Source organism: Loxodonta africana, chromosome 3 (genome assembly GCF_030014295.1).
Source record: "Loxodonta africana isolate mLoxAfr1 chromosome 3, mLoxAfr1.hap2, whole genome shotgun sequence".
NCBI classification, from domain to species: Eukaryota; Metazoa; Chordata; class Mammalia; order Proboscidea; family Elephantidae; genus Loxodonta; species Loxodonta africana.
The window spans coordinates 121,939,165-121,955,104 of NC_087344.1; the positions used below are offsets into that span (position 1 = coordinate 121,939,165).

A 15,940-nucleotide genomic window follows, 5' to 3' on the forward strand; every position below is an offset into this window, starting at 1 on the left:
CCATAACAGTGATCCTATAGTAATGATTTGAATATGATTATATGAATAGGAAGAAAAAATATAGAAAAACATATACCAGGGAGTTAAAATGAATTGCCTGGTTGAGCGTTTGAGTAAGCATAGGAGATAGAAGTAAATGTGTGGGGGAAAGGATAGCCAAGCAAAGAATAAGGAAGAAAAAATCTTCACCTTAAAATATACAATATGCATTTATTTAAAATTGCATGTGCATGTGAAAAACACATGTTAAAAATCTCATGTTAAAATAGCATACTATACTTCCTCCACTTCTAAGAGAACGTAACTGTAAACAAATACTGTCCTTCTATTACACACATTTATAGCTGTGAAACAGTAGAACGAGCTCTGAACTTAGAGGCAGAAAGTTTACAAATGAATTCAACCACTTCCATTTCCTATCTAAGTGCACCTGAGCAAGTTCCTGGGAGCTCATGTTGGGAGCAGAAGGAGCCAGGGCTTTGAGTTTGAGCAATACCTTTGCAATTTTCTAGCTGTGTGACATTAGGCACTTTTCATGCTGAAATACATGGATAACTATAGGGATATTATGAGTTGGAATCGACTAAAAGGCAACAGGTTTGCATATGTTGCTGTGAGGGTTAAATGAGATTAACAACAAAAACAAACCCAACTGCCCCATAGGATTTCCAAGGAGTGGCTGCTGGATTTGAACTGCAACCATTCAGTTAACAGCCAAATGCTTAACAGCCACTGTACCACCAGGGCCCCTTAAATAAGATGGCACAAGTTAACAGTTGAAATCTGTAACAACTCTCAGTAAGAAATCTATTTTTTAAATGACATCTCTAAGTTATTTCTCTCTTATCTGTAATGAGAAACCTAGAAGTTTTCACACTGATGACTTCATGAAGACTCAGTTAAGTGCTATGCTATCTTGTACACTTTGTTAAGTACTATAGTTACAGTGATTGGGAAATTAATAAAGACCAAAATGATCACCAAGGTCTTATATGGGGGGGGGGAGCGGTTGTCTAGAATTTGCACGAGAAGTCATCCCAGGTTTAAAAAAAAATCTTGAAAAAGGGGATGCTCTTTCAAGATCGATACTGAATCCATAATTCCCATTTTCCTCAAAGATTCCATGTTAGGGAAAGTAAGCAATGACGTTGATAGGTAGAAAAGGGGCATATTTTGCTATCATCAAATTAGTATGTAAGGTTTGTTGGTTTTGCCTAGCATACAAATTGTGGAGTATTTAATTACATTGTTGTTGTTAGGTGCAGTCAAGTCAGCCCCCAACGCATGGCAACCCCATGCGCAATGGAAGGAAATGCTGCCTGGTCCTGCACCATTCCCAGGATCAGTCGTGGATCAGATCGTTGCAACCCGTAGGATTTCACTAGCCGATTTTCCTTGCCTTTTCCAATTTCCAGAGGCTACCTGCATTCCTTGGCTCATGGTCTTCTTCATTTTTCAAAGCCAGAAATGGATGATTGAGTCTGTCTCATGCTGCATCACTCTGACAGCCTCCCTCTCTGCCTTCCTTTCTGATTTATGAGGACCCTTGTGATTACATTGGGTCCACATGGATAGTCCAGGATAATCTCCCCATATCAAGGTCAGCTGATTAGCAACCGTAATTCTCCTTGCCATGTAATCTAACATGCTTACAGGTTCTGGGGATTAGGAAGTGGGTATTTTGGGAGGCCATTTTTCTGCTTACCACAAGTAGTTTCATATCCATTGATTGAATAGATTAGTTTTTTATTATCACATTTCCATTACATTGTACTGTGATGACAATGTTTATAATAGATCTCAGGCTTACCATATAAGAGATCAGAAGATGTAATGAAAAGGTGTCATCATGGGTGCTTTAAAAATGTATAAGACATATTGACAGGTAGCTCATCTTTCTTAAGAAAACGACTCAGCAAAGCAGATGTGGGATTGTTTCATTCAGGCAACATTTTATTTGTTGGGGAAAACTTTGACAGACTTCATTTTAACAGCTGGACAAATTAATTTAAAATCAAAACAGTTAGTGTATTGACACACTTAAAGGTAGGTGTAGCACAATTGCATATTTTTGAAATAAAACCACTACTTATAACCTTTTTAATGAGAAGATTTCGGGATAGAGGCTGTACATTTCAGCAGATATGCTTAATTGATAGTAGAAAACCGTCAGAAAATAGCTCCACTGTGAAAAATTCTACAGTTGTCAGTGATTTCTTTGTTATAAACAACATTTCTAAAAGTGTGCTCTCTGAAGAGGAAAGAAAAAAAAAAACAATTTGCTTTATGAATACTTTCATATTTACAAATGATCTTTTAAAAATAGTAAAGAGAAATATTTCAATGTGAACTACAGTATTTCTAAAATTAAAAAATAAAGAATTCAAATATACTAGTCTAATGAGATAGGCTGTAGAATAGACTATTTCAGCTTTATATACATTATTTTTACATTTAGAAGCATGAGTTAACGTTCTATCTTGACACACTTTTGTTTTACTGATTAAACATTTGAAGTCACATTCTGTGAAGCAAGCATAGAAACAACACATACTTCATTCTCATGTTAGCTTTAAATGAGAAATGTTTGTTTTTTGATTTGGGGACTTTTCTTTCTTTTAGAATATTCAAAAAGAAAGCAGATATAGTAAATAAAGGTCTAAGTTGTTTTAGCAGAAATTTAACTTAACATCTCACAAAATGGAAAGATGTGTTTATTCAATTCCTTATTTTATCTCCACAATTTCTCATGTAGTTTACAAAAAAAAAAAAAAAAATTACTCAAAATACCTCTCATTGTTATAACACCCATTCCCTTTTTACTGTTTTATATTCTGTCCCTTCATTCTCTTATGTTCCACTTTCTGTAACGGAGCTCATTACCAAGGTGGTAGGGGACTAGTTTCAAAGGCAACATGAGTCACAAAAATATCAAGCCAGTGGTTTCCTCCAGGACATTCATATATTTCTTGTGTTAGAAATAAAATCTTTCCTTGGGCACAGTGATATCACTCCTGGGAAACCAATTACTTTCCAAATATCTGCAATACTGTTTCTGACATAACTAGCAATGCCATGTAGGCAAGCATACTGTAGCTATATGGTAAAAACATAACTTAAACTCTTATTATCTACAGCTCCTACCTATAAACAGAAAAACTGATTTAAAATATTTGATTATCTAGTAGTAAATAAGCTGACATTTTGATAAAGTCATTATTATTTGTCAATCATCCACAGCTTGGGTCCTCTAATTTTGTGTGGCTAGAATTACGCATAGTTTTCTGCGCTTATCTTAAACATCCAAAACAACAAGGGACATTTTTGAACAATCTATAATATTCTTCTTGAATCTAGAAAAAAGAAAAAGAGAAAGGAAAAAAATGTAATCACAATAATTACACGGAATTATTTTCAAGTAACATTGAATGGTTATATTTGGTCTTCTAAAGTATTACCCCTATTCTGATTATCTTGGAGGAACATGCCGAAGATTTAATATAAATTACTTTTACATTACTAATAGCAAGGTTTTAAAAGCACATTTCTTTATGAACAGCTAGGAGTTCTGATGATTTTTCACATTAAAATGCAGTGCCTTTAGGCAATAAAGGCCTAAGGCATAAACCTACGAGAATGAGAATTTTCTATCACTTTGGGAACTGATGCTATCTGAATATACTATAAAAAATAGGGTTGATCAAAATAAAAATTGCTTACCTTTCTTGATAGAACACATAGGAATAAGAAAAGGAACATTCCTTGGAAGGCATTGCTGACTGTGAAGAGGTAGGCTGTTACCACTGATGCATGCACGACATGGAGAACCCCAAAAATCCATGTGGTGCCCAGAAGGAAAAGGAGAGCAAGGGCTCCCCTTGCACAAGACCTATGACATATTTTGATATGTTTCAGTTAACAGATCCATGTACACTCAACACATCCCCCTTATTTCTAAAATTATGTGGGAAATGAGTTTTTGGTACAACCAAGAAAGCTTTCACAAAGTCCCAGAATGACTTTGAAGCCAGTAGCAAATTGTGCTGCAGTTACATGGGTCAGCCTTTAGGGTATGCTACTGCACCGTGGCAGGGATTTGCTTCCCCAATCAAGGCATCCTTATTAAAATACGTTATTTTTAGAGAAAATTCTTTAATCTTGAATTATTTTTATTTGATACACTGCGGTACATATGCTTTGATTTCAAATCTAATGTTGCAGTAATTCCCAAAGGTAAAACGTGTATCTGTTAGGAAGTATTTTCCCTAAGAAACCTTGAAAAGTATACTATGTGGACTTGGGTCAGCATATGTGCATGACAGCAAAGGAGGCTTCTGCTTTCCCTTCAGGTTTAGTACAGAAGAAAGTGTAAGATACACACACACACACACACACACATATCTTTTGTAATAGCGTTCTTTCAAAATAATTCATGTCAGAACACTGATTTCTTAAAAATTAAAAAATAAAACTCAAAAGCTAACTCCTACATATTTTCAACTGCTTGCCCGTGACTTTTGGTAAAACAATATTCAATTCTGCTCACTGAGAAGACTGTCATAAGAATGAAGCAACTAATGATTATTTTCTCACTCATTCTTAGCCCAATCATTGTTCATTGCAGATGTTTTAGCAGTGTGTCTCAAAAAATGAGTCATTTGCAACTTAATGAAAACCAGCACACTACATGAAACTATGAATGGTGAGGAGTAAAAGAAAGTAATCGATCAAACATTTGCTAAATCCTAACTATACATTTTGCAGAAGGTATTGAAACTACAGGAGCGTTCCCAAGCAACACAGTCAGTTGTTTCCAACGTTCCCTATAGTACTTTTAAATATGGTGGAAGAAAATGTGAAAACAATCAATTATAAAACAATATTTCCAAAGATTGTTTGTAGTTTAAGTTATTAATGCTTTTAATTTCTAAAGAAAGCGGTCTTAGAAGGGAAGTTTACCTTATGTTCTCATAGCAGCTGACTTCTGGTTTCAACCCTGCAGTGTGACGGAAAACTTTGTATATGATAAATCCAAAAGCCAAAAGATTAACCTGGGAAAATATTAATTTTGAAGAAGAGATAATTTTCATGGAAAATTCAAAACAAAACAAAACAAACCCGTAGCTGTCAAGTCGATTCCGACTCATAGTGACCCTATAGAACAGACCAGAGCTGCCCCATAGAGTTTCCAAGGAGTGCCTGGTGGATTTGAACTGCTGACCTTCTGGTCAGCAGCCGTAGCTCTTAACCACTGCGCCACCAGGGTTTCCCATGGGAAATTAGACACATATAAAAGAAATAAGCAAATGGTAAAGACTTCAAATAACATAGGAGCCAGAATATTATGACATTTTAATGCACATTACAAAGTACAAACCCTCTGGTAGATCTGGGCAAACAAATCTGTGAAATATCACTGCAAATGATTGTTAGTACAATTTTCCTGATTGTGTTAAACAACCTGTTCTAAAAACCTCTTCAAATATTACAATCACACCTACGTATTGATGAGCATCATCTGCTGCCAGTGATGTGATTAATATGCACATTAAGATAAATTTTAGTTTGAAAAGCTTTAGAAACACTTGAGAAAGAAAATTTGGTTCACTTAATTGTATAGTTTCCCTTGAGGAGAACTGATAATTCTATCAACCCTTTAAAAATTCAAACTGTACAAGAGAATTGAAAGAAAGCTAGAAAACAATAAGACCCACAATTTCTGTCGCTATAAAATACTTTAATATACTTTCTTTTGTATGGTCTTCCAGGCATCTCAGCTAATATTTATGTTGAGATTGTCTTTCCCTAGACTTCACCTTAGAAACTTCCTAAATGTTAACCAGTGAAATAAATGTGGTCGAAGGTATATAAATTTTATTAACATTTATTATTCTATTATTTGTATTTCATCCTATGGGCTAAATAGAATACGCAGAATTTTTAGCCCTTTTAAAGTAACTGCTTTATGACAATTTCTCTATTCTTTTTAATGGTTCTTTAAGTAAAAGTTCATAATTCAAGTCAGTTTCTTATACGAAAACTTATAACAAGTTTTTTGACCCTAGTTGCTCTCCCTACAATGTGACAGCACACTCCTTCTCTCTACCCTGTATTTTCAGTGTCCATTCAACCAGCTCCTGTCCCCCTCTGCCTTCTCATCATGCCTCCAGACAAGAACTGCCCACGTAGTCTCATGTGTCTATTGGAGCCAAGAAGCACACTCCTCAACAGTAACATTTTATGTCTAATAGTCCAGCCTAATCTTTGTCTGAAGAGTTGGCTTCGAGAATGGTTTTAGTTTTGGGCCAACAAGGAGTCTGGGGGCCATGACCTCTGGGGTCCCTGCAGTCTCAGACCATTTAGTTTGGTCCTTCTACTAGAATTTGAGGTCTGCATCCCACTTTTCTCCTGCTCCATCAGGGATTCTGTTGTGTTCCCCGTCAGGACAGTCATTGGTGGTAGCCAAACACCATCTAGTTCTTCTGTTCTCAGGCTGATGGAGTCACTGGTTTATGTGGTCCTTCTATTTCTTGGGCTCATATTTTACTAGCATCTTTGGTGTTCTTCATTCTCCTTTGCTCTCTATTCTTTTTGTATTTTTTGGAAACCTTCAAAGTCATATTTGCAATGTCAGATGACTGCCTGAAGGGTATATTTTAAATATGCATCTCTTCTAATATGAACATGCTAATAACTTCAAATATTAAATATTACAGAAATAATTGGAAGGTAAATCTTTTATTGAATGTTTTATTAATTAAACAGATTTTTCAAAAGCCATCTTATGATGACAATAGCAAAATATAATAATTTTCAGCTAATTCTTATAATTCAAAAGCTAATAGTCATAGAAAATTTTTTTCTTTTTCTATAGTCTAAGGAACTTTATATAACTTCTCAAAGTGAAATTTACTAATTACTATTATAAAAAGCAGACTAAAATAATGGCTCAGACAATTTCATATTGTTATTTCTCTATAGAGAGGGGCTTGAGAGAAACTCCTGGAGGAATAAGGGGTCTCACCTCTTCTTCCTGCTTCCAAAAGTCCTTTATTTCTAATAATGTGATTAATTAACTCCACTTACAATAATGCTTCTACAGGAAGAAAAGTCTTCAACAATTGCAGGAGAAAAAGTATATTTAAATTGATTTAGTTGACAATTTCACCCTATTCAATGCTCAGTTAAAATGATAATTTAATAAAATTTAATTTTATAAATAACCTTTAATGCTTATGAAAGAGTCATACTTATTTTCTAGGTTTTAATAGCTATAGCTTCCTTATGTAAATTTGGAAATGACAGTTGTCTTTAATTTTATAAATAAAGGCATATATATGTGTTTTAAATAATAACAAATATTAACATTTGATTAGTACCAATAATATATGCAAACCATTCTTGATTTGAAAAATCTTCAAAGAATTTGTATGAGGTAATTAAATTGAACTTGGTATTTCAACAAATGAAGAGTTATAGAACAAAGTAACACTCCCTAGATCAATAATTTTCCATGTAAATGAGTAACCTATAATAACAACTAAGTAAAGTTTTTTAAGCTTTTGTTTTCTGTAAGACTGAGGTTTGCTCATGCTGTTATGGTTTCTCCGACGAGCGTATACATGCCGGGCATGCTCCGCTACATCATACGCTAAAACAGTCAGGAGGAGAAATGGAACATTCCCTAGACGTGATCCAGATCTGGAAAGCACATTTTTCTGTACAAAAGAGAAAATGTTTACAGACTTATAAAAACCAGGTGCTGCTGGGCAAGAGGGAGACTAATTCTTATTCCATAAACTCCTATTTTCCCAAATATAACAGAAAACAGATGAAACCATTTTTATCAGAATATGTTACGGTTTTATGTAACAACAACAACAACAGCATCACAAATATGCTGACTATATTATCCATAGTCATGGATACTAATACAAATATATGGAAATTTTATTGTCATTTATTCTAAACGTTTTATAAAAAGTCTAGTGTCTGGTACAGTGGTGAGGGCTCGGAATTTATTAGTGAACAAAACAGACATGGTCCTTTATTCTCATAGCCTATTAAGGAAATAGATATTAAGCAAATATTCATACAAATACATACACATCCTTAAACTGTGATGAACTAACAAATTTAGACTGTTAGGAGAGAAAAATCAGGGCAGATTGGAATCAAGTTTCAGGAAGAATCTCTTAGAATTTACCATTTAAACCAGGACCTGATGTATTTTAATGCCTTAGCAGGTCAAAGAACTAGAGGAGAAAGGCATGTCAGGAAGGGAAAAAGCATAGAAAAAACAGTTTTCACCCCTGAGGGGGTTAAGAACATTGTACGTGTTCAAGGAATTGATAAAAGAGGGATAGAATGTAGTGAACAAAGGAAAGAACAGCATGAGATGAGTTTGCTAAAGTAGACAGGAACAAATACAACTTAGATTTTATCTTGTCAAAAAAATTGTATATTCTTTCATTTAAGAATCACTTAAACACTACAAGCTTTGTCTTCGAGGGCACACAATATAAAGGAGATGACCAGATGACCGGTCAACAAGCAAATACAACAAAATTCGGTAAATACCATACAGTTTTTTGCATAGTGGGGTAAAAGAAAAGATAATCACACCCTAAAATATGATGTCTAAACCAACCTAAAATGATCATTAGGTACAAAGCAGGACAACACAAAGAAAATAAGTGATTATCTTGGATCTCAGCCCTTGGACTTATCCATGTACACTTACTTCCTAGGTGATCAGACTCCATGGCTCAAAATGTTAGCCTTTATCCCTATCTGACTTCCATACTTGCAAGTCTTATAGATATCTTGAGTTGAAAATGTTAACCCAAACTGCTATTCTTCCCCAAAATTACCTATTTTTGCTGCAACCTTTCCCATTTGAAAAATACATATAGATATATGTATCCCTCTAGCTTCTCAGGCTTATTCAACAGTGAACCTTATCACCTCTACCTTCAAAACATATCCAGAATGACCACCACTTACTGGCTTCACAGCTACACCATCATGCCTTCCCTGCATTACTTCAGTAGCCTTCTACTAGATGTCTCTGCTTTCATTCTTGTCCTCTTACTGTCTCTTCTCATCTCAGTAGCCAGGTAGATCCTTTGAAAATGTTATGTCAGACGATTTCTCTATTCAGAACCCACCAATGGCTTCCTATCTGTGATGGCTAATTTTATGCATCAACTTGGTGCCCAGTTGTTTGATCAAACATGAGTCTAGATGCTGTTATAAGGTAGTTACATATTATAAAATCAGTTGGCAGATTACCCTCCATAATGTGGGTGAGCCTCATGCAATCAGCTGAAAGCATTAACAGCAACATGGAGACTACAAACAGACATTTTGCCAGGATTCCTGCACTCTTTACTCTTCCAGCCACCTGACTTGTGATTCTTGGGTCATAAGACTATAGGAATCTCCAGTCTGTTGCCTGACCTATGGATTTGGAACTTATCAGCCACTCACAATTATGTGAGCCAATTCCTTAAAACAAATCTCAATCTCTTTCTATCTCTCCATATACAAACACAGAAACAAACAAATCAGTTGCCATTGAGTCAATTCTTCCTCATGGCAACCCCACGTGTTTCAGAGCAGAACTGTGCTCCACAGGGTTTTCGTGGCTGTGACCTTTTGGAAGTAGATTGTCAGACCTTTCTTCCGAGGCTCCTTTGGGTGGGTTTCTATTGCTAACCTTTCAATAAGTAGCCAAGGGCTTAACCGTTTGTGTCACCAGGGCATAGTGGGGTATGCCCATATCTATGTCTCTCTGTATATAATGCATACACACACACACACACACATACAAACCAAAAGAAAAACATCAAGTCATTCCAACTTATAGCAACTTTTTTTTTTAATAGGATAGAATAGAACTTCCCCATAGGGTTTCCAAGGAGCAGATGATGGATTTGAACCGCCAACCTTTTGGTTAGCAGCCAAGTTCCTAACCACTGCACCACCAGGGCTCCCCCCCATATGTATATGTGTGTGTGTGTGTGTATATATATATATATATACACACACACACATACACACACATTTATAGCAGAGTCCCTGGGTGGTGCAAATGGTTAACGGTTAACTGTTAACCGAAAGGTTGGAGGTTCAAGTCCTCTCGGAGGCACCTTGGAAGAAAGGCCTGGTTATGTACTTCTGAAAAATCAGCTACTGAAAACCCCCTGGAAAAAAAAAAAAAACCCTGGAGCACAGATTTATTCTGATACACATAGAGTCACTATGAGCAGGTTTCAACTTGATGGAAGCTGGTGTTTCTTTTTATATATATAGCTATGGTTTGAACTTACCCTGCGGCACCATGAAAGAAAGCCTGGTGATCTGCTTCCATAAAGATTAACAAAAAAAAAACCCAAACGTGTTACCGTTGAGTTGATTCCGACTCAATGGTGGCCTCATGTGTTACAGAGCAGAACTGCTCCATAGGTTTTTCTTGACTGCAATCTTTATGGCAGCACATCATCAGGCCTTTCTTTTGCAGTGCCACTGGGGAGGTTCAAACTACCAACCTTTAGATTGGTAATCAAAAGCAAATGGTTTGTGGTACCCAGGGACACTTTTAGAAATACTGCAGCCAAGAAAATCCTACAAAACAGTTCCATTGTGTAACACATGGAATAGCCATGAGTCAGAGCCCTGGTGGTACATTCAGCTGGTACCCAAAAGGCCGGCAGTTTGGATCCACCAGCAGCTCCTTGGAAACCCTACGGGGTGGTTCTACTCCATCCTATAGGGACGCCTATGAGTAGGAATCAACTCAATGGCAATGAGTCTGGTTAGATATATATATAAATTCCTTACCGAAGAGGACCCTGACACCATCTCACTCAGAATTAAAGTCAAAGATCTAACCAGGCCTCTAAGACCTGAAATGATTATGGCCCTCACTCTACTTCTTCCCTCAACTCTTACTTCTCTGTCCTTTGATCAGGTTGCTCTACTCACTTTGGATTGGTGGCTGTTCCTCCAGCACACCAAGCTTGCCTTAGAGTGGTTGCATTTGCTAAACTCCTTCATATTCCTGTGGCTCACTCCTCACCATCTCTGTTTAAATGTCACCTTATCCATAGATTTTATCCCAGTGTACTTGTTAAAAAATTGAAAATCAAATGATAAAATCAGAACTGAGCTCACTTCTGTGAAAACTGTACAGAACAATGGGTATTATTTACCGTTTGGACAATGCAAACTCTGTTTTCCGTCATGTTCTTCCCTCGTCTTAGTCACTATAAAACTCAGAGCCAAATCCAATGTCATAATATTCAGGAAATTTGGGGTAACTGTCAAAACTTACATTTGCTCTTTTGCCTGCGATCTCTCTTTATCCATAAATGTAAAAGCTACTTTAAATCCTTTTTCTAACAAGCAGAGAAGAAACCATAAATAAAGAATCAGTATCACCTAAAGGCATCTGAAGGCATGCGACTTTATGTACTTAGAGGTGGAAATTAAGTAGAAACTATGCATTTTACATGGTCTGGAAAAGTACCTTTTGGGAGGAAATGCGTTTTATGAAATAAGTATGATGGGTCTGAGATGACATAAAAAACAACTGCTCAAACAACATAATATAGAATTCAAAAGCATTTCTGATAATAAGACACATTTTGCAATTAACCAGATGTAACAGCTTCGAGGATGGAGACTTCCTGCATTTTGGTTTGAATAGTTGAAAAGCTGCCATTAGCACTGCGCTTACATGGCAATAGCTGGCTACATTAAGATAACTGATGAGTGATTCTTTAAGATGTAAGAAATATCATTGATATTAAACTTAAGAAAGTGGTGCTTTTAAAATGATTCGCTTTTACTTGTTAATGTCGACCTAATGTATGTTTGTTTTATCAGCCGCAGTTGCCTTATCATCCATTGATCTCTGAATCTAAGTGTCACAAAATGCACAGGAGCTAATTAATGACTTGTCAACGAACAAAGTCATTCACTATCATTTTGTCTCATTAATTTCTTTTTTTTTTTTTTTTTTTAACAGTTTTAGGTTGTCAATCAGAAGACTTCATTATGCTTTCTAGGAACACACAAGCCAAGGACATTCCATGGCAAACATAAGAACTCTGAAATTTACTGCTACACTTTGGACTGCAGAAAAGAACAAATATAGCTGGGAAGAAAAAAATTATTCAAAGTCATTAAAACTTAACCCTTCGAAGAAAGTAACATTTTAAATTTAAAATCACTTTGCTTTATCTTAGTGATATTGATAAATACAAAGATCTGTTTCTGAACTACATTGATACACACAGTTACTTCAGAGTTTAGTAGGCATGCTCTGTTTGACACAGTATATTACAGCTTTTTAAGTGCCTTTTTTTTTTAACAAGGAAAATTAAAGAGATGAGTTTGGGACAGAGCAGAAGCTAATTCTGGAAGCTTTAGTCCTACAGGTATATTCCATCCAAGGGCTTCAAATCCAGGCTTTAAAACAAAGCATCCAAATCTGTCATTTTTCCTTTCTTAGTCTTTTTCTCAATAATTGATGAGGCCATCTATATGCTGATGTCAGATCTCACCAAAAAAGAATGAGAAATTTTCTCTTACTGTGCTTTTAGACTCACGCTTTAATTTTTCATATATAGCAAACAGAATCTGGTTCATCTAGGAATGTGTCACGATCACAACTCTGCTATGTCCTTCCAAATGGCTTCATTACCTTTGAATTAACTGGTCTAGGACAGACCTGCTTCTGCCCTGAACAAAGGGAAGGTTTCTACTGGCCTACTGAGGGGCCGTATAAAAACGATTTGTTTGTAACCTTTGGACCATTGCAGAAATGGCTAAGTAGTCATCAGTGTAAGCTTCAAATTAAAAATGTATACTCTGTTAATCGTACAAAATTGTCTATGAGCTGGATAGGAATCAAGTAGTCAAGAGCTTCTCTTCTGTCTACCCTTTTATTATTTCCAGTTGGAATCATCACTTTGTCTTAGTTACGATGTTAGCCATGCATATTATCAGAACCATTATGGTGTGTGGTAAGCAGAATAATGCTCCCCCTCCAAAACTCATGTCCATACCATAGTCCCTGGAGTTCGTGAATATGCTAAAAGAAACTGCAGATAGAATTAAGGCTATGGACTTTAAAATACAGAGATTATCCTGGATTATTCAGGTGGGCTCAGTATAATCGCATGAACCCTTACAAATGGAAAAGGCAGGCAAGGGAAATGCAGCAGAGAAATATGGCAGAAGAGAAAGTAGGAGAGACATGGCAGAAATGGAGATAGATTTGAAACATGAGAGAACTCCACAAGCTGCTACTGGCTTGGAAGACAAAGGCGCCTCGAGCCAGGGAATGTGGGTGGCCTCTACATACTAAGACCTATCCCTAGCCAACAGTCGAGAAACAAATGAGCACCTCAGTCCTACCAGCGCTTGGAACTGAATTCTGCCAACAACTTGAATGAACCTGGAGGTGAATTCTCCCCCAGGGCCTCCAGAATGGCCAGCCTTTAAACAGAGGAACCACCTGGGCCTGCCTGAACTTATGGTCTGCTGAACTGTGAGATAATAATGGTGTGTTGTTTTAAGCTGCTAAATATGTGGTAATTTGTTATGCTAGTAATATAAAACCAACCCAAGGTGAAAAAGCTTGTAAATTAATATAGACTTATATGTATAAATCAACCAATGAAATGAAATACCCTACAATTACTGTGTTTTCTATTTTTATTTAAAATATAAGTTTAAAATCTCATTTAAAATAAATTCTAATTTATTATTAAATCATGTCTATTATTGGTGTTCTAGTACTTGGTCAGTAGGCAATTATATAAAAAATATTTATTTATTATTTGTGGATGCTGCTCCTCTGTTCCTTAAAATAAAAAGATTAAGATAAATTATAACTAGTAAATGACTTCCTGGAAATAAATTCAGTTGGTATTTTCAAGTATCTTTTACTTTTTGTTTTTTTAATCTATAATACCTACTTTTGAGTGGTACCTCACATAGGATTGCCAGATTTATCAAATAAAATACAGGATGCCCAGTTAAATTTGAATTTTAGATAAACTCGATCACGTTTTAGTATAAGCACACCCCATGCAATATTTGGGGCACACTTATACTAAAAAAAAAAAAAAAAATTATTATTGTTTATCTGAAATTTCAATTAACTGGGCATCCTGTATTTTATATGGCAACCCTAACTTCATGGCTTTCAAAATTATTTTCATGTTTCAGCTGTCTTATAATCGGAGCACACAAGCTTCTCAGTGGGAAAGCCCTGAGGACGGCATTCTCTCTCTATATACTGATTTATCACTGTATGAAAGGAAATCTCAAAGGAAGAGGAGGGAAATTTTAAGATGCTGAAAAACCATTGTGGAATCTGAAGAAGTGTGGATGTACTGAGACTAACAACCCATTGCTGTTGAGTTGATTTGGACTCATAGCGACCCTATAGGACAGAGTACAGCTGCCCCATAGGGTTTCCTAGGCTGTAAATCTTTGTGGAAGCAGACTGCCACATCTTTCTCCCATAGAATGGCTGGTGGGTTTGAACTGCTGACCTTTTGGTTAGCAGCCAAGTGTTTAATCACTGCACAACTAGGGTTCCTGCTGAGATATAAAAGGCCCTAAATAATAAAAGGCCCTAGCTGAGTGGTGTCTGGGGTCTTAAATGTTAGCAAGCAGCCATCTAAGATGCATTGACTGGTCTCAAACCAGCTGGTGCAAAGGAGAATGAAGAACACCAAAGTCACAAGGTAAATCTGAGCCCAAGAGAAAGAAAGGGCCACATAAACCAGAGACTCCATGAACCTGAGACTGGAAGAACTAGATGGTACCTAGCTACTACTGATGACTGCCCTGACAGGGAACACAATAGGGAATCCCTGATGGAGCAGGAGAAAAGCGGGATGCAGACCTCAAATTCTAGTAAAAAGACCAGACTTAATGACCTGACTGAGACTGGAGGGACCCCAGAAGTCATGGCGCCTGGACCCTCTGTTACCCCAAGACTAGAAACATTCCTGAAGCCAACTCTTCAGACAGGGATTGGATTGCACTAAAAGACAGAAAATGATACTGGTGAGGAGTGAGTTTCTTGGCTCAAGTAGACACAAGAGACTAGGTGGGCAGCTCCTGTCTGGAAGCTAGATGAGAAGGCAGAGGGGGATAGGAGCTGGTTGAATGGACACGGGGAATACCAGGTGGAGAGGAGGAGTGTGCTGTCATATTACGGGGAGAGCAGCTAGAGGTACATAGCAAGGTGTGTATAACTTCTTGTGAACTTTCACTTAAAGCCCAATAAATTAAAAAAAATAAATAAAAGGCCCTAAAAGTTTATAGTGGATGAAAGTGCAAATAAAAAGTTTGGGCTCAGTAAAGTGCACATCCAAGCTTGGATGAACTCCTCCTCTTGGAAAGCCCTTAGTGTGAATGGTGTGGTTGTGTCAGGAGGCAGTGGGTTGGGCTGGCACCTGTTAAAAATCTTTTATTTAATTAATGATTAGAAATAAAATATCCAAGGCTTAAGACAGAAATTACGAGGCTGTAGTGACTTATTTCCAAAATTGTGGAGAAGATAGAAAACTTTTTTCCACATAAACCTACAAGATACTAATAGAAAGTGTCTTTCTCCCAACACGACTAGTGTTCATCCTATCACCAGCTAAGCCCAGGATTTAGCAGCCTTGGAATAGCTACAGAGCTAAGAGATATCCTCTGTTGAGGTTACCAGCACCAAGCTCAGGAGGGAGTCGACCACAGAGAAATGGGAGTGAAGCCTATGATTGTGTGAAAAAATATGTAAAATCTGCAACCAAAAAAGTTTACAGACCACTGCCTTATATGATGTTACAGTTTCAAAAAAGCAACAGATGCATGTTTAAAATAAATAGAATAAACAAACTCTAGAGCCACACTTCATGGATTC

The 15,940-nt window shown here is 36.6% G+C and overlaps 1 protein-coding gene across 1 annotated transcript in view; it reads right to left on the reverse strand.

Moving 5' to 3' along the window:
- Positions 1 to 1,719: 1,719 nt before the first annotated feature.
- ADGRL4 (adhesion G protein-coupled receptor L4) overlaps positions 1,720 to 15,940 on the reverse strand; it is a 129,864-nt gene continuing 115,643 nt past the window's right edge. Inside the window, exons 12-14 of the mRNA XM_003411218.3 lie at positions 4,960 to 5,051; positions 3,721 to 3,889; positions 1,720 to 3,353 (exon numbers count right to left, since the gene is read on the reverse strand). Of these exons, the coding sequence (XP_003411266.2) occupies positions 3,291 to 3,353; positions 3,721 to 3,889; positions 4,960 to 5,051 (324 nt within the window). The 3' untranslated portion in view covers positions 1,720 to 3,290. The remainder of the gene's footprint in view (positions 3,354 to 3,720; positions 3,890 to 4,959; positions 5,052 to 15,940) is intronic.